At 43.3% G+C, this 26013-nt stretch overlaps 1 protein-coding gene across 1 annotated transcript in view; it reads right to left on the reverse strand.

Annotated features, from left to right (window-relative positions):
* F13A1 (coagulation factor XIII A chain) overlaps positions 1 to 26013 on the reverse strand; it is a 118675-nt gene that overhangs the window by 37208 nt on the left and 55454 nt on the right. The window contains exons 7-9 of the mRNA XM_060244190.1: positions 21543 to 21717; positions 13924 to 14062; positions 673 to 776 (exon numbers count right to left, since the gene is read on the reverse strand). Coding sequence (XP_060100173.1) covers positions 673 to 776; positions 13924 to 14062; positions 21543 to 21717 — 418 coding nt within the window. The remainder of the gene's footprint in view (positions 1 to 672; positions 777 to 13923; positions 14063 to 21542; positions 21718 to 26013) is intronic.

The following is a 26013-nucleotide window of genomic DNA, read 5'->3' on the forward strand; positions in this document are numbered from 1 at the left end:
ATCACATCCCTCAGTTTCTTTTTAAACCTTTAAATCTGGTCCCCATCACTCTTTTCATACTGAACACACTACTCCCAGCTGCCTCTTTAGTTAAAAGATATCTGTTTTCAATTCCTTACAAAAACACTAAGGTTTTCAAGTCTGGAAACCACCAGGAGGACAGTGGAGCGGGAAACATGACATTGGCAACACTGCTAAATAACTTCTGGGTTTAGTCTGGAAGTGACAGAGGGTAGCTCTAGGAATTGCTGGATACTCCATGGTAAAACCATAGAGTTTCCAGTGATTCCTAGAAGTACCTGATGTATTGACACAGAGGCCAAAGTTTTAAAAAAAATTTCTCCCACAGCTGCGTGGAGTGCATTGGGCAACTGTGCTGATCAGCTGGAGGCTGGCAACTCTAGCAAACACCCAAATTAATTCCCTATGTTAATTTGAACTTATGTTCATTCATGTGCTGAGGCCGGGGTAACATAATTCATTTAAAAAAATTTTAACTATGCATTCTATGAATTTTTCCTTGTATCTGTTTTGATCCTTCTGCCTCTCCCGTGTGCGTCACCCTTCCCATCTGCAGACATATGTTACAGTGTTATTCTGCTCCACAAAATCAATTCAAAGACGAAACGAAAACAGTCTGTCATGTAAGACAAGGAAGAATGACAAGCCCACCGTCGCTGTTTTCTTGGGGAGTGCTGTCCACAGCCTGCCATCCTCCAAATCCGATAGGAAGGTTAGGTCTGGTCATCCAAGCCTCATTCCAGCAGTGGTAATTCCTTAACACAAGAAAATGAGAACATTCAACTTCCAAGCTGCCACATTAGCATCAAAGCAAAGGAGCATATTTCTTCTTCATTACGGCTGAGCCATTAATAGCTGATTGACATTTCGGGGAAATAAGCACAGCTATTTATACCAAGACATAGCAGGACAGTTCATTAAGTCCACGCTTTGATATATTCCAAATATATCCATTTTGCATCTAACAGTGCAGTGACATCACTAGAATAGCACAGAATATCAATGTTGTAAGATCTGCTGTGTATCTGTCAACACCTTCCTTCCTTCCTTCCTTCCTTCCTTCCTTCCTTCCTTCCTTCCTTCCTTCCTTCCTTCCTTCCTTCCTTCCTTCCTTCCTTCCTTCCTTCCTTCCTTCCTCCCTCCCTCCCTCCCTCCCTCCCTCCCTCCTCATGGGGTTCAAGCATTGGTTCCTTGAGGCCTGATTTGCTATACTAACTAATCTCATGGTAATCAAAAGAAAAGACTAATGCATGTTGAATCACTTCTATGTACTCACCACTATGCTTCAGGAACAACTTTGAGCGTGCTCCTTCAAGCCACCATCTTAAATATGGGTTACTAGTAGTATGCAAAAGCCACTCCCAGCACGTGGCAGAGATGTGTGTGAATAGTTAAAACTGCTTGGAAGTCAGAAAGGCTAGGCATTCTGTAGCTGTTGCTATGAGTCAGCAAAGTGCTAGAACCCAGTCTAAGCGTAGGGTTGCCAATCCCCAGGTGGGGGCAGGGGATCCCCCGGTTTGGAGGCCCTCCCCCCGCTTCAGGGTCGTTAGAAAGCGGGGGGAGGGGAGGGAAATGTCTGCTGGGAACTCTGTTATTCCCTATGGAGATTTATTCCCATAGAAAATCATGGAGAATTGATCTGTGAGTATCTGGGGCTCTGGGGGGGGGCTGTTTTTTGGGGTAAAGGCACCAAACTTTTATTATAGCATCTAGTGCCTCTCCCCAAAATAACCCCCAAGTTTCAAAAAGATTGGACCAGGGGGTCCAATTCTATGAGCCCAAAAAGAAGGTGCCCCTATCCTTCATGATTTCCTATGGAAGGAAGGAATTGAAAAGGTGTGCCGTTCCTTTAAATGTGATGGCCAGAACTCCCTTTGGAGTTCAGTTATGCTTGTCACAGCCTTGATCTTGGGTCCACCCCTAATGTCTCCTGGATCCACCCCCAAAGTCTCCTGGCCCCACCCCCAAAGTCCCCAGATATTTCTTGAATTGGATTTGGCAACCCTATCTAAGCGTGAGACATTTTCATGCTTGGCCCAAAACACTGACCCAGCAAAGAAGACATTACAGCTCAGTTCTAGCAGAGGAGGAAATAAGTCTAGATTTGCACAGCTTAGTTAGCATAAACAGAATTTGAACAGTAATGATGAGCGATCAGAATCAGCTAATATATCTGTGCCTACTGGAATCACTATTGCCACTCACTGGTCAAGCACTGTTTTGTGGAACCTGCCCTGCACAGTCTGGATTTGCAGCATTCCCCTTTTTTCTTGTCAAGTCACCAGCAGCATCCACAAGCAGGTTAAGCCAACTCAATCACCTCTGAGTACAGGGGTTTTTCCAGGGCCGTAGCCACAGGGGGGCCTGTGGGGACACCGCCCCCTGACTTCCAGGGGGCTCTCTGGGGCGCAGCCTGCTTTTCCTTTTCCTTTTTGTCACGGCTGAGCCATCGAAGCATCACCAATGGCAGCTGGAGCTGGGAGAGTTGAGCAGGGCACAGTGCACTGCAGCAGCAAAAGCAGTAGGTGGAGACAGGGCCGGATGTAGGGGTTGGTGGTGCTTGCCTCGGGCATCGACGGAGGGGGGGCGCCAAATTGGGTATGGAGTCCATTGTATTCTATGGAACCATAAGACAGAATGGTCCATAAGGGGGCGTCATTTTTTAATTTTGCCCCCCCTCAAAAAACATGTAGATCTGGTCCTGGGTGGAGACGAGGGAGGCAAAGGAGCAGGAGGAAGAGGAAGCCGTGTGGAGGGGGTTCAGATGGGGCTGCTGGTTGTAAAGTGCTGGGATGGGGGAGAGGGAGGTGGAAGGAACCCCCCCCCCCCGATTGCACGCAAGGTGCAGTCCCTTCTTGACTCCAAATTTTTAGGGTTGGCTGCCTTGACTTGGCCAAATTCAGAGCCTCCAGCTTTTGCCCCTACACCAGAAAGCTTCTGAGAAGTGGCAAGCCCTGCAGTGGATGGGAAAGGGTGCCCCCTGACTTTTTAAAAAGCCCCCTGACTTTTAAAATCCTGGCTACAGCCCTGTTTTTTTGCATCACTCTTAAGGCATTGCTCACAAGCTAAATGCATAGCTGGAGGATCTAATGCCTCCTCTCACAAGGTCTTTCTTCGTCTTCAGATTGTCCAGCTGAGATCCTATAGGGTTGTCTGAAGTGTTATGAGAGGCTGTCCAGACCTTTTGATAGTGGTGCCCTCAATGTGCAACAGCCTACCGAGAGAGTTCTTCCTGGTTCAGTCCTACATCTCTTCAAGAAGATGTTTATTCCAAAGGGACTTGGGTCGCTGAGCTGCAGTGATCACACGATCACATACAGATACCTTATAGCAAACCAAGTCTTTGGTCTATGAAGGTCAGTATTGCCTACTCTGACTGGTAGCAGGTCTCTGGGGTCTCAGGTGAGAGGTCCTTCACTTCACCTGACCCTTTTAACTGGGGATCCAGGGGACTGGACCTGGGACCTTCTGGATTATCCATTCCCTGTCAGGTGATAAAAAGATAATTACATTAATACAGCCAATGTCTCCTCAGTGCTATTAGTGATAACATCTCAGCAAATATGAGGATTGTTCAGTTCAGACTGTTTCATTAATGACAGGTGAAGAAAAAGAAAAAGAATAAGAGAAGTCGGTGGGATCCAAGGCTTGTCTAACAAGACGTTTTGAAGTGGAAATGAAAGCCAGAATGTTCTTCCACTAAGCCACAGCCTCTCCCTTATTTGTTCTATGAGCTTTGCTGGTTTGTATTTTTAATTTCATTTGCAATTGTTGTTTCATTTGCACGTGGGCCTTCTTGAGATGTTTTGTTTTTGATTGGAAACCTCTACAAGAACCTGTGGATTATTCAGCACAGTCAGGGGTTGTTTTGTAGAATAATAGGTGGTGGAGCTCATCCAGGGATTGTTATGCAGCTGCACCTACTATTCAATGGACAAGGAGGTGGAACTCTCTGAAGGAGGAGCTGGAATCCTCAGAAAGGTTCAGGAGCTGTGCTCCTGTGAGCTCCCACTGAATCTGAGGCCTGAGCACAGTAATAAATCTTGGAAATAAGCAATGAATTGGTGGGGTTTAAGTACTCAGCAGGCCCTCTTTCTAGTTGACAGGTACCGTTAGCTTATCTGAACATAGTCTTCTGGGCTTCTGAACATTGTTTCCCTGAATAGGCTACCATCATTGGAGGGTATGGGATCTGTTTGGGGCATTTTTTGAGCAGGAACCCAGTTCTGGCTGGCTTGGTGTCAGGGGTTTGGCCTAATATGCAAATGAGTTCCTGTTGGGCTTTTTCTGCAAAAAAGCTCTGTGTGAAACAGTGGTGATGTCAGGGGATGTGGTCTAATATGCAGATAAGTTCCTGCTGGGCTTTTCCTACAAACCCCCCCCCCCTCACTCTATTTATAGTTTCTTGCCTTTCATGCTGCTGCCGTTCACTGAAACTGTAATGAAAAAGGCTCTGAGGGCTGAAACCCAGTCTTTGCATCAGAAGTTGAAAAACACCACAGGACCATCACGTATACAGTCTGCCCAGAATATTTTGAAGATGGAAAAAAACTCCCGGCCTTGTAATTTGCTTTCTACTGCTTTATCAGGGCTCAAGAAAAAGTATAAACAAAGGAGAAAAAGCCCAGAAGACAATGTGCAGATAAGCTTCAAGTAGGGTTGCCAATCCCCAGGTGGGGGCAGGGGATCCCCTGGTTTGGAGGCCCTCCCCTCGCTTCAGGGTCATCAGAAAGCGGGGGTGGGGGGAGGGATATGTCTGCTGGGAACTCTATTATTCCCTATAGAGACTTATTCCCATAGGAAATAATGAAGAATTGATCCACAGGTATCTGGGAATCTGAGAGGGCTGTTTTTTGAGGTAGAGACACCAAATTTTCAATATAGCATCCAGTGCCTCTCCCCAAATACCCTACAAGTTTCAAAAGGATTGGACCAGGGGGCCCAATTCTATGAGCAACAAAAGAAGGTACCCCTATCCATTATTTTCTATGGAAGGAAGGTATTTGGAGTTCAATTATGCTTGTCACACCCTTGTTCCTGGTTCCACCCCCAAAGTCCCCAGATATTTCTTGAATTGGACTTGGCAACCCTAGCATCAAGAGATTTGATCCATTGTAGAAGGGGGGAAGACAAAAGAAGCAATTTCCTTATTTTTTTAATTATCTCTTCCCTGTTAGCCGATAAAAAGATAATTACATTAATGCAGCCAACATCTCCTCAATGTTATGATATTAGTGATAACATCTCAGCAAATATGAGGATTGTTCAGTTCAGACTGTTTCATTAATGACAGGTGAAAAAAAAAGAGGGGAGAAAAACAACAGAAGTTGGTGGGATCCGAGGCTTGTCTAACAAGACGTTTCGAAGTGGAAATGAAAGCCAAGAATGAAGGAGAAACTTGTCAGTTAGACGAGCTAATGAAGCAGGGCAACAGGAAAAGGAGAATTGTTCAAGGGAAGTGTGGCACACTGTATAAATTTTTGATACTGTTGAGATATTCATTCATTCTTGCAGAGCCTTGCTCGTGGTGGCTGGCGGACAGGAAAGAAGCGCTTCAGGGTGAGTTTGAAAGGATGCTACTGACAGGGAGGGAGGGAGGATGCACCACGGTGTAGGCCTCATTCCCTACTGCACTGAAAACCTTACTGACATGAATTCAGCAGCTATCCACTTCACGGCCAGTGAGGGTGGAATATTAAAAACGGCCTGAGATGCATAAAGAGACAGGACCTCCATGAGTAATACAGTCGGGGCTAGAACAGAAATGAGTTTGCTCCCAGCGATTCTCCTCAGAAGTTTTTGTCCGTACATTTTGATGAGGAAGATTCTCTGAAGGGTGAAAAGCCACATTTGATGCCAAATGGGATTTGATTTTCATATTTGATATCTGGCAGTGGATATTGTGCAGTTTTTGATAGCTGACATTTGAGCAAAATGTAGCATTTGGCAGGAATGATAGCTGAAAGTGGCTTTAATTTTTCTTTTCCTGTTGACTAGCCTGCCAAGGAATATCCACATATCTGCCACAGGATCTCTGTGCATTGCAGAGGATTCTGGGAAATGTTGTAGGATGTACACTTCATTCACATAAAACAGTTTTCAGCTTCACCATCATATAGTATGAACTAAACATATGTTTGGAATACACTCAACATTCCCCTATGGGTGCACATAAGGGGAGGCAAACTGTCTTGTAGTTGTTCTTCTCACTGAGGAGCATTTAACAGCTTCCAAAGAACCCAGGGTTCTATGAAAAATAGTTTGCAAAAGATTGGCATAATCATATCTCACAATATTTTATGGTTGCTGGCATGCAATAGTATTGACCATTTTGGTGTGATGATATTTCTGTCATATGGATTTTGATATAAAATGCAGTGGCCTTTAATATTTGACAGCATTTGAGAGACAATGTGCAATGCTAATTAGTATCTGACACAAGACTGCTCATAAGATTTCATATGTTAAGCTTCCCCTCCCTACAAAGAAAACTGGGATGCCAAGAAGTCAAAACCATTTGTATTAGATAGTTTGGATTTCTTGCTCTGCGTTTATAATTTCACATCCCTCATGTAAAATCTGAGTTTTACTTTGGATTTGTTCGTTCAAAAAAATCTGAATGAGAAAACTGGGAAATTTGCCCAATTTTAACTATTTACCATTTTTGTTACAGCTCCAGTAGGAGCAATTAGTGAAAATGGAACATGTTTCGCTGGAATTTAAAAAGCAACAACCTTTACATTTACTGATGAAACTTGGTGGCATGGTGCGTCTGAACTCCACAGTGTTTTCCATATTCATCTGACCCTACCCATTTTCACTACTGTGGGAGTGGATTATATTTATTTGTGTCATCGACACAAATAAATCATGGCCTTGGACCCTCATGTTTGCAGGACTGCCTCTCTCTCTCATGTACCTCCATGACAGCTTCGCTCATCTGAGCAAGGTCTTCTGCAGATACCAATCTGCAAATTGCATGCACACAGGGCTTTTTTGGAGCAGGAATGCACAGGAATGCAGTTCCAGCTGGCTTGGCATTGGGGGTGTAATATGTAAATAAGTTCCTGCTGGGCTTGTTCTACAAAAAAAGTCCTGTGTGGAACAATGGTGATACCATGAGGGATGGCCTAATATGCAAATGAGTTTCGGCTGGGCTTTTTCTACAAAAAAAAGCCCTGCCTGCACGCATACCTCATCTGTTGTGGCCCCCCTGGCCACAGAAGGAGATGATATTGGATTTATATCCCACCCTTCCCTCTAATTTCTTATTCTTCTTCTTCTTCTTCTTCTTCTTCTTCTTCTTCTTCTTCTTCTTCTTCTTCTTCTTCTTCTTCTTCTTCTTCTTCTTCTTCTTCTTCTTCTTCCCTGGATCTCTCAATTTTTAATCCAACCACTACACCACACTTTTGATAACATTTGATTATGCGCCACTTGGACGTTATTCAGTTTTGTAGGTTTAGTGAGAGAAGACGCTCTGCATCTCTAATGAATGTCAACAGATGCAGAGTTCAATGAGACCGTGCCCTCCATTGAGGTTACTTCTATCATCATAAAAAGGAAGATTTAATAGCTATTCTGAAACCAGAGATGGGCAGTAATGAATTCAGGAATCACTACAGAGATCAAGATCAATTTAGGGGATATGAGACACTTGCTAAAATAATTGCGACCAAACTAAACAAGCTGTAGGTGTATTTAAAACAAACAAACAAAAAACAACCAAGTGGTTTTATGCCTGACAATCAAACCAAACTTAAAGGGGGAAAAGCAGGCTACATTGTTTACAGAAGCACTTCTATAATGGCTAAATTACAATGGCCTGCATTATCCAAATATGCCCCTGCTTTCAAAAGCATATTCATAAAATAATACTTCTATTGCTTGGAGGCGCACTGTAAACATATTCCCATGATCAAATATCAGCCCAACCAAGAATTTAGCTGTTCTATGGATTGCCCAAAATGATGTAGCCTGAGGTGAAAGAATTCTAAACTGTACTATTTCAAATTGCAGGTGTGAAATCACTTCTTTTTGACAAAATGTTTGCATGCAATAAAACAGTACTCCAGGGTGATACGTTTAGCATAGCCAGCTACTTGGTGTACTGAATTACTCTATGCATTATAAATATGACACCTCGTGCCACCAGCAGTTTGAAATGGTTCAGTCCAAAATTTCATCACCTCAGCCTACAATTTCGTTCTGTTCCACATGTGGATTAAGTGGGATTAAGCATGAATTTCTCCCTCTTTATAATATAGGGATAATACTACAGACCTCTTTTATTAGATTTTATATGGATTCCTGAGGTAATATATGTGAAACATTTTGAGTGCCACAAAAGAGTACTCATCACTATTGCTTTCATCACCATGATCATTATACTGATGTGGAAATCAAGAGCCTGATTTGGTTTTCTTTGTTTTGTTTAAACGTTGAGTCGCCTCCTGAGCATTTAACAAATCAGAGGTTGGAATGAGATAAGAGGTAGGGGAACTAGTTGTGTCCACAGGCTCTCAAGATGGCTACCTACCTGGCTCTCTATTCTAGCTCATGCTGAGTATGCTTCTGTCATATACATCCTATGCTCTAACCATGTACTTTGTTCTCAAAGCTTGCATGATCCTTGCTTTGCCCTAATGCAGGCGTGGTCATTGGATACTTGAGAGCCCCAAGACATTAATGTCAGATGTTTGAGAGCTGCAGGAAAGGAAGGAAGGAAGGAAGGAAGGAAGGAAGGAAGGAAGGAAGGAAGGAAGGAAGGAAGGAAGGAAGGAAGGAAGGAAGGAAGGAAGGAAGGAAGGAAGGAAGGAAGGAAGGAAGGTAAATAGATGGGGGAGGGGGAAAGAAAACAACTTTAAATGTATTCTCCAAGCTGCCAGCTGGCTTGGCTTGGAGAAGTGATTTAAAGGGACAAATGTTTTTTTTAAAGGGCCAGTGGGACAGTAGGGGCTTCAAGAGCCGCACAATATGGGTGAAAGAGCCACAGTTTGGCCACCCCTGCTCTCATGCAGACCTTTTCCTCCTGCTGTTCTTTATCTTCTGGGACACCAGTTCAGTTGCTAGTACAATCTGATTCTCATAGGCACAGTTCCAGTTTGCCCTGCCTAGTCCACATTGTTCATAATAATAATAATAATAATAATAATAATAATAATTTTTTATTTATACCCCACCCTCCCCGCCGAAGCAGGCTCAGGGCGGCTGATGATAGCCATGTTGGTCTGAAGCCGTACAACAAAGTTTGAGTCCAATGGCACCTTTAAGACCAACAAAGTTTTGTTCACTATATGAACTCTGTGTGCATGCACACTTCCTCAGACACAATGAAATGGAATTTACCATACATATAGGCCGTTTTCCCACTGACCTTACTCCGGAGCGATGTCCCTCTTCACCGCGCAGCGTCTGCGCGGATTTCCCACCAACTGCTGCGCACAACCAGGAAGTGCCGCGGCTTTTGCGTCGCAGATGTAAACCGCTAAAAACCAGTTTACATCTGCGACGCAAAAGCCGCGGCTCTTCCTGGTTGTGCGCAGCAGTTGGTGGGAAATCCGCACAGACGCTGTGGCTGCGCGGTGAAGAGGGACATTGCTTCGGAGTAAGGTCAGTGGGAAAACGGCCATAGGCAGGTGAGCAGTAAATTAGTATGCAACATAGAAGAAGATATTGGATTTATATCCCACCCTCCACTCCAAATCTCAGAGTCTCAGAGCAGCTCACAATCTCCTTTACCTTCCTCCCCCACAACAGACACCCTGTGAGGTGGGTGGGGCTGGAGAGGGCTCTCACAGCAGCTGCCCTTTCAAGGACAACCTCTGCCAGAGCTATGACTGACCTAAGACCATTCCAGCAGGTGCAAGTGGAGGAGTGGGGAATCAAACTCGGCTCTCCCAGATAAGAGTCTACACACTTCACCACTACACCAAACTGGCATAATGATGATGTTCTTCAGATTCAGGAATAACAACCTTAGTTTATATGGGGTTGCAAACAACCAGCTCTCTGAATATCAAAGGCAGTGTCAGGCAGGCACATCGCAGTCATTTCTCCTCAGTTTGGCAATAAGCACAGCTTCTCTTAATATCTATGGGCCTGGCATCCCTCCCTGTGGCCACAGAGAGAAGGACCTGTTTCCTTTCTTCAGAAGCTGGATCTGGCAACCCTACCATCCATACCCTGCTACTGGCTGGGGGGACCTAGCAAGCCTAGGTGGGGTGGGCAGGAAGGGAGATCTGAGCGGGGGCTGGGCTTCTGGGCACTCCCTGTCCAGAGACCCCTGAAACCTGGGACCTGAGTGTACTGCTGAATAATAGACGCCAGGAACAAACAGAAGGGGAAAGGGACGGCTGTTGCTTTCATGCCCTTCTTGCACGTTTCTCAGAGGTCTCTCGCCCCTGTTGGGAACGAAATGCTGGACTCAATAGTCCCTTAGTCCAATTTAGCAGGACTGTCCCCAGATTCTTATGAAGTCTGTCAAAAATCTGTTATTGATTGAAATGGATTGCAAGTCGTTGCTAATTATCTAGGCTGACAAGAAGCCAGGTGTTATTTTGTGGACTTGTTGAAATGGCCTAATTGTTTACTGTTAGCTTCTAAATATTCAGTCTTATATTGCCTGCCTCTGCAAGATTTGTTAGCTTTTGGATAATCGAGAAGGATTCCTGATCAGACTTCTACTGTCCTACCACCAAAAAAAAAATAAGATAATGAACTCCAGTTTGGCAATCATCCTTTGATATTGACTATATTCGTCCCATTAGGATGGTCAAGAAATGGGCAACCACCACAAACCATTGATTTGATTCCAGGTACAAGATACTGAGGGATGGGAAAGTTAACTTTTCACTGACAAAGAAGGAAAGGCTATTCAGAGTATGATAAGTGCAATGAAAAATATCCAGCATTCTCATTTTCTCTTAATGAAAGTTCTAATATTCTTGAACCTATTTTAAAGGTGAGAGGAGACCGATGGAACGTAATGTCAGAGTTCCAGTTAATTGCTCTCAGCATTCCACAATGAAAGATACATCAGTTTCCAATTTAGTTATATTTATTTCCTTCACTATGTTTCCCCCCTCCCCGGAACTAAGCCCAAACAAATGGCAACCATATAAATGAAACTTGCTATTCCTGAATATGATAAACATCTTCATTATGCTGCATGCTAATTTAGTGCTCACCTTTTGCCTATATGTACAGGATGGTAGATTCCATTTCTGAGAAGGTGTGAGTGCACATTTATTTATTTATTTATTCCAGGGCTTTTTTGGAGAAGAAATGCACAGGAACACAGTTCTGGCTGGCTTAGTGTCAGGGGTGTGGTCTAATATCCAAATGAGTTCCTGCTGAGTTTTTTTCTACCAAAAACAGCCCTGATTTATTCTGTTTATTCCCCGCTCTCCCCACCAAGGCAGGCTCATATGAAAGCTCATACCTTGACCTTTGCTGGTCTTAAAGGTGCCTCTGGATTCAGTCTACATTGTAGTTAACATTCCTCCATCCCTGTCTGGGAATGTATGGCTATTCCAGTTTCTCTTTCTTTTTTATTTGTTGTCACAGTGAGCCTTTTTACCCCACACATTTATTTTATCTTATCCTTTTTTCTTTTCTTTTTTTGGCTGGTGTTCCCAGATAGTTTCCATTATGCCATTTTATGCCATTACATCTCTTCTTTTATGTTTATGGCCATTCATATGCAATGGGTAAGAAAACAATATTGGGAAATGCACTCATTTTTAACAATGTGGCATGAAGAAACCAAAATGGCAGAAAAATAAAGGCTCATGGGTTCGATTTGCCCAACTGAAATGGGGATTCCTGAATGGAACCAACAGGGTTGAGAAATCCCATTGCATCCCTAGATCCGGCTGTCTAACTGGAGTTGCCAACATATCTCTGCAGTTATTACTTTTTCCTATGTACACAGATCCAAATATCTGTTGGATGCTTAACATTGAAAGGACAGACATGAGTTAAATTCCTGGATGAGAAGATTGTCTGAAAGTCAAGCCCAAGCAATACCAAACAAAATTTTAAATAAACTTTTAAATCAGGGCTTTTTTTGTAGGAGGAACTCCTTTGCAAATTAGGCCACATACCCCTGATGTAGCCAATCCTCCTTGAGCTTACAGTAGGCCCTGTACTACAAAATAAATAATCCTGCTTTTAATGTAACTTGAAGAGGAGTGTTAGGTTGGATCCAACCAGCTTTTCAGTTGATGAAAGAAGGAGGAGAGGGTCCCCTTTGACCACCACAAAGACTATGATAGGGATCAGTTGTAGAAAAGGTGGGAATTTGATGACTTAGCGGGGGGAAACTGACTGGATCTAGCCCACTATCCTGGAGAAGGATAAAAAAGACTGATAAAATGTCTAGAATGTAACCTTTTAAAAACAACACTAAAATCACAATACGCAGAGAGAGAGCTTCCATAAAGCAATAGAAACTAAATGAAGAGAAAGGACACAGAGGAGAAATGGGAAGAACTATAGGTTAAATTAATGTGTGCCCCAAGAGGTTGTATGCATCATGTAGCAATAAATATCCTATGAAGAGAGGAGATTGGGGGTGGGGTAACTTCAAAAAGTAATTAAGTCTCCTAAAGGAGGCTCAGAGAGAGCAAGATTTAAACCACAGCAAAGCTTGACCTTAGCTGACAAGAAATCTAGAAAGCTCTGTTTGCTTTAATTTTGCAGTTGGTTTGAATGAGTCCGCAAAAGGCATATGACAATTAAATTCACACAGAGAGGAAGAACAAGAACGAGCCACTTCATAGTGCTCAGTTAATGGTTTGGTGGCACATTGGCAGTTCTACTGGCGGGGATGGTTCACCATCCAAGTTATTCAAAATATCCAAGTCAGCTGAGTGTGGCAGTGTGGGAGGAGACAGTGGGCATAGGTTTCATCACCTGTGGTCACCTCCCATGTTCATGCTGCTGCCACCCTACCTGGGATCAGGGGTAGAATTCTAGCAGGAGCTCCTTTGCATATTAGGCCACACACCCCTGATGTAGCCAATCCTCCAAGAGCTTACAAAAATAGAGCCTTTAAAGCTCTTGGAGGATTGGCTACATCATAGGGGTGTGGCCTAATATGCAAAGGAGCTCCTGCTAGAATTCCACCCCTGCCTGGAATCAAGGTGGGGCTACAGAGGTGCTGTTCCTGACTTGAACCCAACCCAAAAAGGAGAAGTCATACACCACAAAGCTGTGCAATACAATTTACTAGCCAGACTTTTAATCACCCTGTTTTATAAGGCATTGCCTTCCTATATTATCGATAATCAAAACATTTATCAATCAATGGAAGTTGACTGACAGTTTTAACATATTAATATCCCACCTTTACTCAAGGACTCAAAGTAGCTAGCAATACGCCCACAAAAATACAACAAAACCACAAATGTGGGAACAACATATCCATCAGTGCATAATCAGAGCTGACAAATCCTTTTACAGCCCTATTAATGCCTTAAAAACAATTTGCCAACTCATCTAAGAGCCCTTTGTAATAGAATAGCCTTTCAAGCCTTCTTAACGATAGGCCACAATGGCACGCTCCTCCAGTAGAAACTGATCAGAGGGTGATAGGGAATTAGGCACCTAAACAAGATACTGGTGGTAGGGTTGCCAACCCCCAGGTGCAGGCTGCAGCTCTCCAGGGAATACAAGTAATCTCCAAGCAACAGATATCAGTTCACGTGGAGAAAATGGCCATTTTGCAAGGTGGACTCTATGGCATTGTACCTAACAAAGTTCCTCCCCTCCCCAAATCCCCGCCCTCCTCAGGGCCACCCCAAAATCTCCAGGTATTTTTCAGCCTGGATGTGGCAGCCCTAGTTGTGATGATTACTTAGACTGTCAAACATGTATCCCCCCCCCCCAAAAAAAACTTACCAGATTGAATCTTTTGTGAGTTTATTGTGCACCTTTGAATCTTCATCTAAAAAAATATCTAGCTGTAGGTTGGCATTATTGTCATGGGCTGAGGAATAGTTAGTGATGACTCTTGCAGGAATTCCTATGCATCTCAAAACTGTAAGAACAGAAGGGGAGGGGAGGATGGAGAAGTTTGTTCAAGCCAATACTGGTAACATCTGCATCAATGGGGGAGTAGACAAATGATCTAACCTATAAGCAGTTTTATCTTTCTCTTCTATTGGACGTCAATCGGTCAGTCACTACCAGAAGCAGCATTTTCCATTTCCTCACCCTGCCTCCAGATTACAGGGTTTACTCCCAATGAATGTTCAGGGGGCCCCCGCCCCATCTCATTTTATTCCAGCCTTCCTCCAAAAAATTCAGGGTAATTCACATGGCCCTTCTCTCCTTTATCCTCACCAGGCCTTGAATTCAACAGGAGCATAGCTCCTGAACCTTTCTGATGGTTCCCCCTCCTCCTCCTGACCTTGTCCATTGAATAGTAGGTGCAGCTGCATAATAATAATAATAAAAATAATAAAATTTTATTTATATCCCGCCCTCCCCGCCTAGGCAGGCTCAGGGCGGCTAACAACATTTATAAACATACAATACAATAAATATAGGGCTTTAAAATTAACATTATTTAAAAACCAGTCAGTATACAATTAAAATTTAGACTTAATCTGACAGTGGTGATGGTATTTCAGACGCTAATTTCTGTCAGTTTACATAGTTTACATAACAATCCCTGGATGAGCTCCACCACCTATTTTTCTACAAAATGACCTAGGCTTCCCAAATCCCCCGCTTGGCCTGGAGACCCCCGATTTGGAGCCTCCTCCCCCCGCGCGGCAACAAAGGGAAAGCGGGAGGGGGGGAGAATGGCAGCCCTTCCCACCCAGCCCCGATCGCAGCAGCCAGAGCTCTTCCGTTTTCTCAGGCTGCTTCCTGCCCCCAGTCAGCTGGCCGGTGAAGGGAGAGGAGCCCAGCCCCGCCTCCAAAGGACCATGTGCCTTTGCACCTCCGGAGGTGAGTGAGTTCTGCCGGCTTCCTATTCCATGCCATAAAGTGCCCAGCTGGTGTGCCTGTGTTGCTGTGAGAAGCTGGCAGCAACTCGTGAGTAGAGGCCAGTCCCCTGCATCAGATTTGCCAGAAACGGGGGGGGGGGAGGGGCGGAGGGGGAAGGGGGGTGAAGAGGGAAACGTCTTCATTATTCCTTAGGTGAAGATCGATTCTCATAGGGTATAATGGGGAATTGATTTGGAGGTTTCGGGGGCTCTGGGGAAGCTGTTTTTTGAGGTAGAGGCACCAAATTTTCAATATAGTATCTAGTGCCCCTCCCCAAAGTATCCCCCAAATTTCAAAACGATTGGACCAGGGGGTCCAATTCTATGAGCCCCAAAAGAAGGTGCCCTTATCCTTCATTATTTCCTATGGAACAAAGACATTTAAAAAGGTGTGCTGTCCCTTTAAATGTGATGGCCAGAACTCTCTTGGAGTTCAATTATGCTTGTCACACTCTTGTTCCTGGCTCCGCCCCAATGTCTCCTGGCTCCACCCCCAAAGTCTCCTGGCTCCACCCCCAAAGTCCCCAGATATTTCTTGAATTGGACTTGGCAACCCTAAAATGACCCCTGATCTTCACAATAACCCATTTCAAGTAGATTAGGTTTAAAGGGAGTATCTGGTTCAAGATTATCCAAATCCAGATGTCCCTAGTCTAACAGTGCCGTCTGAGGAGAGTCATACCCTTCTAAGCATGCTGATTTCAGCAGACTTAGAAAGGTGTAATTATGTTTAGGATTGCACTGCTAATCTGGTATTGGTTAATGCAGTTGACTCCCAGTATCGCTTGAGTTGCCAACTTTGGCTAGGAAAATTCCTGGAGATATGGGGATCAGTGCCTGGTATTTAGAGACAGGAAGGAACTTGGCAGGAATAAGATGTCATTTTAGGGCTGCCAAACAACCCTACAGCATTGCTCACAGAAAATTGCTGAGATGTATGTGGAGAGATAGCGATTAACTGCACATCTTTTTATTCTACTGCTACTGTCTATTTTTGTTGTGATATTTATTTTACTGCTTTTAATTGTCAAAAAAAATTGGGGGGGGGGAGGTGTAAGCCTCTTCTTTTAAATGGAATGAGATGATGTACATAGACAGATAAAATCCATAATATATGCAGCCTATAATCAATATAAAATGCAGCATTTACAGAGAAAAGCTCTGTTGTCCTGAAACCTTACACTGCTTATTAGTTGCCCTGTGCAAATATTTTAAGAAGGGCACATTATTCAAAATCTATGATACAAATATGTTCTAACTGTGTGATGCTTCAACTTAAATCCCAACATTAGCTTCTCATCTGCTTCCATGCCTAGCACAAATCTTTTGTCTTCAACATCAAATGTAGTTTAAAACGTTATTAATTCTTTTGTCCTAGACTGAGAGAAAACTGCTATAAAATATATTCACGAGGTATAAAAACCTTCTTCTTCTTCTTCTTCTTCTTCTTCTTCTTCTTCTTCTTCTTCTTCTTCTTCTTCTTCTTCTTCTTCTTCTTCTTCTTCTTCTTCTTCTTCTTCTTCTTCTTCTTCTTCTTCTTCTTCTAGCAGGAGCTATTGCTGAATTATCCCCTTTACAGTATTGAAGGCACTGGGGCCTCATAGTCAGATATGCAATGGAGTGTCTGAAATCACACTGAGAACTCATGAAGAGTCTGGTTAGGCCAGGGGTTCCCAGTGTGGTGCCTGTTGGTGCCGTGGCACCCACCAGCACCTTTTTGGTGCCTGCCTGGTGCTTTTTAGGAAATGGGCAGGGCCAGGTGGGACTTTTGCCAGGAAGGCTTCTGCTTGGCCCCTGAAGATCTGATTGGCTGTGCGGATTTGTTAAAATGTTGCTTTGGCAGCAGCTGCCACCACAGCATAAGGATCTTCACTATTCGACTGAAGGTAAGCCGCAGCAGCAATTTTGTGGCTGACTCCACCTCCTATGGGAGCCATTTTGTGGCATCCATTTAGCCATTTTGTTGCTGTGCCCCTCACTGAATTAGAACTCGAAAGGAGTCTGAAGGCTCAAAAAGTTTGGGGACCCCCAGGTTAGGCCTTCCGGCTGACACTCCTGCAGTAGTTTGTATTTTGTAGCTTACAGTGTTTCGCACAGAAGAGTAGCTTAACATATTCATTTTAATTGTATGATGACAAATTGCTTGGATGCATCCAATACCATATGCATCTATTGATTAAGCTTAATTCAAATGCCCTCCCAGGCTCTTAGCACGTGAGCTATCAAGGTTCATTGGATATAATTCAGCTGACAATTTCAAGATTAATGGCTTTGCTCCTTCTTTTTCAAAATGTTTTAGCATTTTTAACAGATGACTGTCCCAAAATGTTCAATATGGTAACCTTGGAACGTTGTACAGGGATAGCTAAAAAAATGCTAGAAGTTCTAAATACCTGAAAAGTTTAAAAGATGAGTACAATGTGGGAAGGAGCTGTTATTGAGAAGTTGTGGGGGGGGGGGGGGGGTTTCCCTGGAGTTCAGTTGAAATTAAATTATGAGTTATATATGAGTCTGTGTGTGATTTTCCATGTAGGCTTTGGAAAAGTGCCTGCCAGATTTCTTCAGTGATTTTCATGTGATCATATTTAGCTTCTGATAGTCAGAAAACACTGAACAACACATGTATATCCTGTATCCTGTACAGATCCTCCATCTAATGCCAAGGGTGAATGAGTTTCCACTGGGAACTCTATGTCTCAGCTGCTCCCTGTGCCACTGAGCTTGCTAGTCAAACAGGACAGTCTGTTTGTGATGAGGCATTTGCACCAGGGGTGTGCAAAAATAAAAACTGGCATTTTTTTTGTTCGGGTATATTGAACTGAATATTTTGGGTTCAGGTATATTGAACCCCCCAAAACTGGTATTTCCTGATATTCCCAAATTCCAATATTGGTATGGTATTCAGATTTGGGAAATGTGATTTTTCCTGGCTCCATTATACCCTGTGAGGACAATTATAGTCAATAGTCCCCATAGGCTATAATGGACAATGTATCTGGGGATCAGGGGGGCTTGTGTTTTGATGTAGAGACCAGTATTCCCTCTAAACTGAGTTAGCATGAGCTAGCTCACAGATTTTTAGCTTCCAGCTTACACATGTTTGTCTTGTCTGGATGACCCCAGAGCACACTAATTTATGCAGTAGCTCACAACTTTAATGCCAGTAGATCACAAAGTAGAACTTTTGCTCACAAGACTCTGCAGCTTAGAGGGAACACTGGGCACCTCATAGCTGCTGGTGCCTCTCATAACCCCACCAAGTTTCAAAATGATTGGACCAGGGGAGCGAATTCTATGTGCCCCAAAAGATGCCCCTATTCCCCATTATTTTCAATGGAAGGAAAGGCATTTAAAGGGAACACAGTCCATTTAAATGCCTTTTGCAACTCAGCTATGTCACAGATGAACTCTGAAGTGGCAAATTCACCTGGAAAGTGTTTAAAGGGAAAGCAATCCTTTTAAACACCTTTTCCAAGCGGCGGACTCGCAACTTGGAGAAAATGTTTTAAAGTGTTTAAAAGGATTGCCTTAACTTTAAACATCTTCTGGGTGAACTCACTGCTTTGGAATTCATTTGTGGCACAGCTTGCAAAAGGCATTTAAAGGAATGGTCCCTTTAAATCCCTTTTTCAACTTAGCAGCTTGGAGAAGGTCTTTTGGGGTGGCCATTTTTGGATAGCCGAATCACTACTCCCCTTGGTAATCGCCTGAAAAAATGGGAATGTGGGAAACTCCAAAGTCTAAGACATTTCTCACCTTTCTATTTAAAAGAAATAATCAGAGTAGTGTACCATACAACTCTGTACCACACAACAAATAGTTCACAAACACACATAACTATATAAAACATGCCTATGATATTAAACTTTAGAAAAGAACCGTCAGTATTCAGCATGATCTCTAAAATCTTTAACATGGCGAGATCTTTGCTTTAACTTGTTCTTGCAATCTTTGTGTTTTTAATCCACTCCATTAAATTCTGTATTCAGATATAAATAGGTCTCTCCACCAATGTTCCCTCTAAGCTGTGGAGTCTTTTGAGCAAAAATTATACTTCGTGAGCTACCGGCATTAAAGCTGTGAGTGAGCGATTTGGCTACTGCATAACTTAGTTTGCTGTGGGGTCATCCTTCCTGAGCTGAGACAAAAATGTCTATGCCAGAGGCTAAAAACCTGTGAGCTAGCTCACACTAACTCAGCTAACACTGGTCTCCACCCTATTGTAGTATAGTGGGGGGGGGGGGAGGAGTGCAGAACCTGAGACCCTGGAAACAAGGGACACTCAAAATTTGCCTACTTATGACTCACCATGGACAATTATAAGAATATCACCAATTAAGATGGATTTTTAAATGTATGACTGTAAGAAGAAGATGGATTAGCCAAGAATTAGACACATTTTCAATGGCTGGCAATATCTACTAATATTGGCATGTGTATGGACTAGAAGACAGGTTTGCACTGGAGTTCTGCCAGCTGTGGCGTAAACAGGGCGCTCATTTCAGTGTATGTGTGTTCATAACCACAGGAAGGAATATATGCCTCACTGGAGAGGTACATTCCAACATCTTTGTTTTCAGAAACAAGCAAATATATTGGATATTTGTCTCTGGCTAACTCATTTTGGAAAATCAAATGCATAAACATTTCCAGCTTCTGCCATCTACAATCATAATATTTTCTTTCAACAGAGAGTCAGTGGATGAGGATAAAGGAAATTAATCCTTGTAAAAAGTACTAGAGTACCATCCTGACTGAATCAGGAATTAGGGATATGCACTCAGAAATGTACTAGTATAAAATCGGATGCAAACAATGGCCATTTGTAAATGTTTTACATTAAACCACCTGATCTAGCAGCTATTCTAGTGCCTCATTGGTTCAATTCTAAGGCAGAAGGAAGCAGGAGAGGCTGGGCCAGTGAGGGTTACTGCAGACTTAAACATTGGTGAGGATGTTGTCCAACTGCAAAAGTTAACACATCTTCCCACCACTGGGGATTATCCTGGTTGGTATTTCTATGCATAGCATTTCCAGTTTCTCAGAATCATGACGTCATCTCCTGTTTTGACAGGGTTTTTCTGATGCCATAGGCCTTGCTGTGTGTATGAATTATTTCATTATCTAGAGGCAAGCACAGTCTTCACATATGGTGTAAAGCAGGACAGCACAGGCAATAGAGGCAGAATCTGAACCCCAGGCTAAATTTATTAATTTTTATAATTTACTTTCCACTACCCAGACATTCAAGAGACCTTATAATAAGAAATAGCAACAAAGCCCAGAATGTCCCTAAAACTGTTTTTAAAAAAAATCATACTAAAACCAGAATACAAAAACGATATAACTGGGTAAAAATACTCTGTGGATTAAAAACAATCCAAATCAAAGCACAACAGATAAAGTATATGATAAGGTATTATCATGTTGTGAGCTTGTCTGTTTTTACTCTGCTTCACTGGTTGGGTGGGAAATCTTGTGATGACATCATATATTTTCTTTATTATTATGTGAAAAGAACTGGCCAAGGTTTTTCCTATTCTGTACTGTTCAGATTTGGAATTAGAACGCAGGGCTTGTTTTTTGAGCAGGAACACACAGGAACGCAGTTCCAGCTGGCTTGGTGTCAGAGGGTGTGGCCTAATGTGCAAATGAGTTTCTGCTGGGTTTATTCTACAAAAAAGTCCTGTGTGGAACAATGGCGATGTTGGGGTGTGTGGCCTAATATGCAAATGAGTTCCCACTGTTAGAATGCATAAGTCTGCTATTTCAATGACATAGGGATGCCAGCCTACAGATGGTGCATGGGGATCCCCTGGAATTACAGCTCATCTCCAGACCATAGAGATCAGTTCCCCTGGGGAAAATGGATGTTCTGGGAGGTGGACTCGTGGCATTGTACCCCACTGAGGTCCCTGTCCTCTCCAGGTTCCATCCCTAAATCCTCAGGAGTTTCCCAACCTGGATCTATCAACTCTACCCTCCCAGCGCTGCTGAGGGCCAAGGGGTATCTGGGAGCCCTACAGTGACACAATGGGCATTTTCGCACAGAGCTTACCCCCGGAGCGACGTCCCTCTTCACTGCGCAGCGTCTGCGCGGATTTCGCACCAACTGCTCCGCAGAACCAGGAAGAGCCGCGAAGTGCCGAGCCTTTTGTGTCACAAATGTAAACCGCTAAAAACCAGTTTACATTAGCGACGGAAAAGCCGCAGCTCTTCGCAGCTCTTCCTGGTTCTGCGGAGCAGTTGGTGCGAAATCCGCGCAGATGCTGCGCGTTGAAGAGGGACATCGCTCCGGGGTAAGCCCTGTGCGAAAATGCCCAAAGTGTTTGTAGGCTTAAAGTCCTACAGACAACATGGCATATTTTAAATTGAAATTATTGGTATTAGACTGACACACATTAACAACCTGAACTAACAGAAGGGTCAGAAAGAAACTACCTTTGGTTCATTTGAGACTGAAAGAGCGACAACGTGCATGCCACAAAATAACATTTTTGTTGCACAGTTTTTTTTCATACGTACAAGTGTTGAAGACTCCGGCAAAGACCCAGCACTGGCCGTATCGCACAGACTCTTTAGAACTGTAATACTCCAGCAGAATGTCTACACTTCCAGTCCAGGCTGATGGTGGGACTCCATAATCATAAACACTGCTCCAAGAACCTACAAGCACACCCTGGTCATCTTGAGAATTGATCTGAAGGGAGGGGGAAATAAATAAATGCATTGTTGACATATACATTCCTATGTATTGAACAATATTTAAAAAATATATTACAAATCCTCTAGCACATTTTTCCTGCCCTTGTATCTGGAACTCATGTTTTCTCTTCCCCATTTTATCCTGACAAAGGTAGGTGAGGCTCAAGGGGACTCAGCAAGGCTCACACAGGGTGGGAATTTGAACTTGAACTACTATATGAAGACACAACACTCTAAGCCAGGGGTGGCCAAACTTGCTTAACATAAGAGCCACACAAAATAAACATCAGATGTCTGGGAGCCTCAAGACATGAACATCAGAGTTTTGAGAGAAGGGAGGGAGGGAGGGAGGAAGGATAACTCTTGAATAAATCTATTTCCTCTATTCACACAAAACAAATCCTGTTCCATTCACTGAAGAGGAGGAGTCTTCTCCGGACAAGATGAATAGAGGAAAAAGCATGAATGGACTTGTCTGTTAACTACCACTAAGGGCTTTGGGATATATGTCTGACACTTTATCTGTCCCACTGTCAACCGGTTTTGGGGCAGTGCCCCACCCAAGAAACAATCACCAGGCTGGAGGCTTTGTTGTTCAGAGAAAACCATTTTATTTTCACTTCTGTAGAGAGTGGAGAGAGGCCAGCCATGAGACCGCCTCTCTACCTGAATCAGCCAAGCCCCTTGCCTTATAAGACATCCCGGACGTCACATCCTATCTTGCTCTGAGGCTGTTTGCCATTGGAGCGCACAATCTACCTTGACCGGCCGATTTGGCTGAGGGCTTTAGCCTTATAAGGTAAAAGTTACAAATATCTCCACCCAGCAACACTTCCTCTTGTCAGAACTTGTAACTTCTTTATCTATATGCTTAGGTATAATGGTACTTAGTTAGCACAACAGATTCCATATTGTGAATTTCACTAACCCTGTGATTCTGCATTTCAAACAACCACTAACCACTGAAAGGTGACAAATAACCACTCACAAACATCTGCAGATGCCCCTTTGAATTTCCAGTTCTGACACCTCTCATCTATGCAATGACAGTGCACATGACTCAACTGAATATACAGCTCTAAAACCGATTTTGCCCTAATGATTGATTAATTCTTTGTTGTGCACTCTACTCACTATTTATGCTGAATATTATAAATCACTATACTTATAACAGTTGTCTTGTTAGCATATATAAAAAGAAAGAAGCATTTTACTTTTGCAGACTTAAGAGGCTAATGTATAGGAAAACTAGCAGGGAGGGGGAGTGGCAATACTAGCAAGCTTTTGAGAAGCTTCAATAGGAAACAGCCTAACCACCAAGCCACATCAGGAAACTAGCAATTCGAAAATAATTCTGCGGTCAGACAGGTGTTGAGGAGAGTGTGGGGGCTTCTAGATTTTCTTTTCTATTGAATAAATGAATGTTATTATTTTCCTATCACCACCTTATGGTTGTTCCATGGATTGTTAATTGATTATTCTACTGTTTGTAATAGAATTAATATTTATAAGTTTGTGTTCTAAGCATTCTGAGTGTGTTTGAAGTGCTAAGTTGAGTTACAGGACGTTTTTCACGGGGCAGTGCCTTATCTCCCACTCTCTTCGTGATTCTCATTTGTGTTGCCATAAGTCCCCAGTTGGGGTCAGGGGGTCTGCCAGTTTGGAAGCTCTCGCTCCACTTCAGGGTCATAAAAAAGTGAGGTGAGGATACTCGCCGGGCACGCCGTTATACCCTATGGAGACCAGTTCCCATAGGATATAATGGAGAATTGATCTGTGAGTATCTGGAGCTCTGGAGGGCTATGTTTTGAGGTAGAGGCACCAAATTTTTAACATAGCATCGGGTGCCTCTCCTCTAAACACTCCCCAAGTTTCAAAAAGTTTAGACCAGAGGCTCCAGTTCTATGAACTCCAAAAGAAGGTGCCCCTATCCATTATTTCCGAATGGAGAGCATTTAAATGTGATGGCAAGTACTCCCTTCAGAGTTCTGACATGCTTGCCATACCCTTGCTCCCAGCTCCACTCCCAAAGTCTCCCAGCTCCGCCCACAAAATCCCCAGATATTTCCTGATTCAGACCTGACAACCCTACAATGAAATCAAAACTCCTGTGTGCCATCTGGATAGATAAATTTAATCCTGCACACCAGACCCCAGAGGATTCTATACTCAGAAGGCCCAAATGGGAAAAATAATGGATCCAGAGACTGCAAAACTCTGGCGCCTTATGTTATTGATTCCAAGGAAGAGTGATTTGCTTTTACATAATGCAATGTGGGGGGAGGAGGAAATCACAGATCAAAGACTGGGATCTGGGGGATGAGGATTACTTCCCAGTAGATCTCCAGTGCCTCACAGATTATTCTAATTAACCCCAAAACTAGGGCTACCAACTTCCAGATGGGCCCTGGAGTATTTCTTGGCTAATGAGTAATCTCCAGATTACAGAAATTAATTCATCTGGAAGAAATAGCAACTTCAAATAGTGGATTCTGTGGTGTCACATCCCTGCAGAATGTTCTGCTCTCCCTAAGCACCACCCCCCAAATGTCCAGGAATTTCCCACGGTGGCGTTGAAAGCCTAATATAAGACAATGAGTTCAAAATCTGTGTTTAGGCTGGCAAAGCAGCAAGATGCAGATGCAAAGGGTGGATCAGCAATCAAGTGCGTCACAGTCAGATTTTACAAAATTGCAGCTCAATGCAACTGCAAATGCTACTCAAGGACTGTGATGTTGGCACCGAGGGTTGCCAAATCCAATTCAAAAAATATCTGGGGACTTTGGGAGCAGAGCCAGGAGACTTTGGAGGTGGAGCCACGAGCAATGTTGTGACTAGCATAATTGAACTCCAAAGGGAGTTCTGGGCCATCACATTTAAAGGGACCACACATCTTTTAAATGCCTTCCTTCCATTGGAAAAATGAAGGATAGGGGCACCTTCTTCTAGGACTCACAGAATTGGACCCCCCAGTCCAATACTTTTGAAACTTGGAGGGTGTTTTGAGGAGAGGCATCATATGCTATGCTGCAAATGTGGTGCATCTACCTCAAAAAACAGCCCCCACAGATCCCCAGATACCTGTGCATCAATTCTCCATTATATTCTATGGGAATCGGTCTCCATAGGGAATAATGGAGTGCCCAGCGGACATTTCCCTTCCCCCCCCTTAAATGGAGGGAGGGCCTCCAAAGAAGAAGATAGAAGATATTGGATTTATATCCCACCCTTCACTTCGAATCCCAGAGTCTCAGAGCGGCTCACAATCTCCTTTATCTTCCTCTCCCACAACAAACACCCTGTGAGGTGGGTGGGGCTGAGCAGGCTCTCACAGCAGCTGCCCATTCAAGGACAACCTCTGCAAGAGCCATGGCTGACCCAAGGCCATTCCAGCAGGTCCAAGTGGAGGAGTGGGGAATCAAACCAGGGGATCCCCTGCCCCCACCTGGGGATTGGCAATCCTAGTAGCGCCAGCCAAACTGCTCAGGTTCTTGCATTCTGCATGGACATGCAATTTGCTCACTCTGAAATACCTAGTGGGGGGTGGAGACAAACTGCAGTGCACACTAAGAAAGGGAATGAAACAAGCACATCTCTAATCTGGAATGAAATGGAAACGTTAGTTAGCAAAGGGAGTTCCTGCTTCTTCTCCATAGATGTAAAAAAGGAGAAGACTGCCATTTTGTGGAGAAAAGGGATCATTTGGCTAAAGGCTGATGCACAAGCTGAACATGATGAGAGCCAAGTCAAAGCGTCAGGTAAACCAATTGAGCAGTGGCAAGAATTATGTTTTGGAAGAAAAAGAACACAGCCAAAAATCAAAAGGAGCAGGCAGACCTCCTTTGAATAACAAATGGAAGCAGTATAAAAGAAAAAACACATCTAGAAGTTCACGTTATAAGAAGAATAATGCTCTAAATGCCAAAATGTGGAGGACAATACATCAACGTAATTTGCAAGTCATGCATGATACATCAATCAATGTGGAAATACAAAATATGAATATTATACATATCCAACAACACCAAGATATAGATATTGATTACAAAAGCCGGCCCAAAATCCATTTCAATCAAATCTTTTTAAGAACTGTAGAAGAGTTATGAAACCAATAACCCTCAGATGAAGAATTACTTTTCTGATTTTTTCTTTTTTTCATTCTTCTACAGAATATTTATTTATTTAGTTGTGGCATTCTCTATGCCTACATTATTATTATTTTTTTTGGGGGGGGGGGGTTTGCTTGTTAGGCTATACTGTAGGCAGTTATGCAGCATGACCTCGGATATTT

Source organism: Heteronotia binoei, chromosome 7 (genome assembly GCF_032191835.1).
Source record: "Heteronotia binoei isolate CCM8104 ecotype False Entrance Well chromosome 7, APGP_CSIRO_Hbin_v1, whole genome shotgun sequence".
Lineage (NCBI taxonomy): Eukaryota > Metazoa > Chordata > Lepidosauria > Squamata > Gekkonidae > Heteronotia > Heteronotia binoei.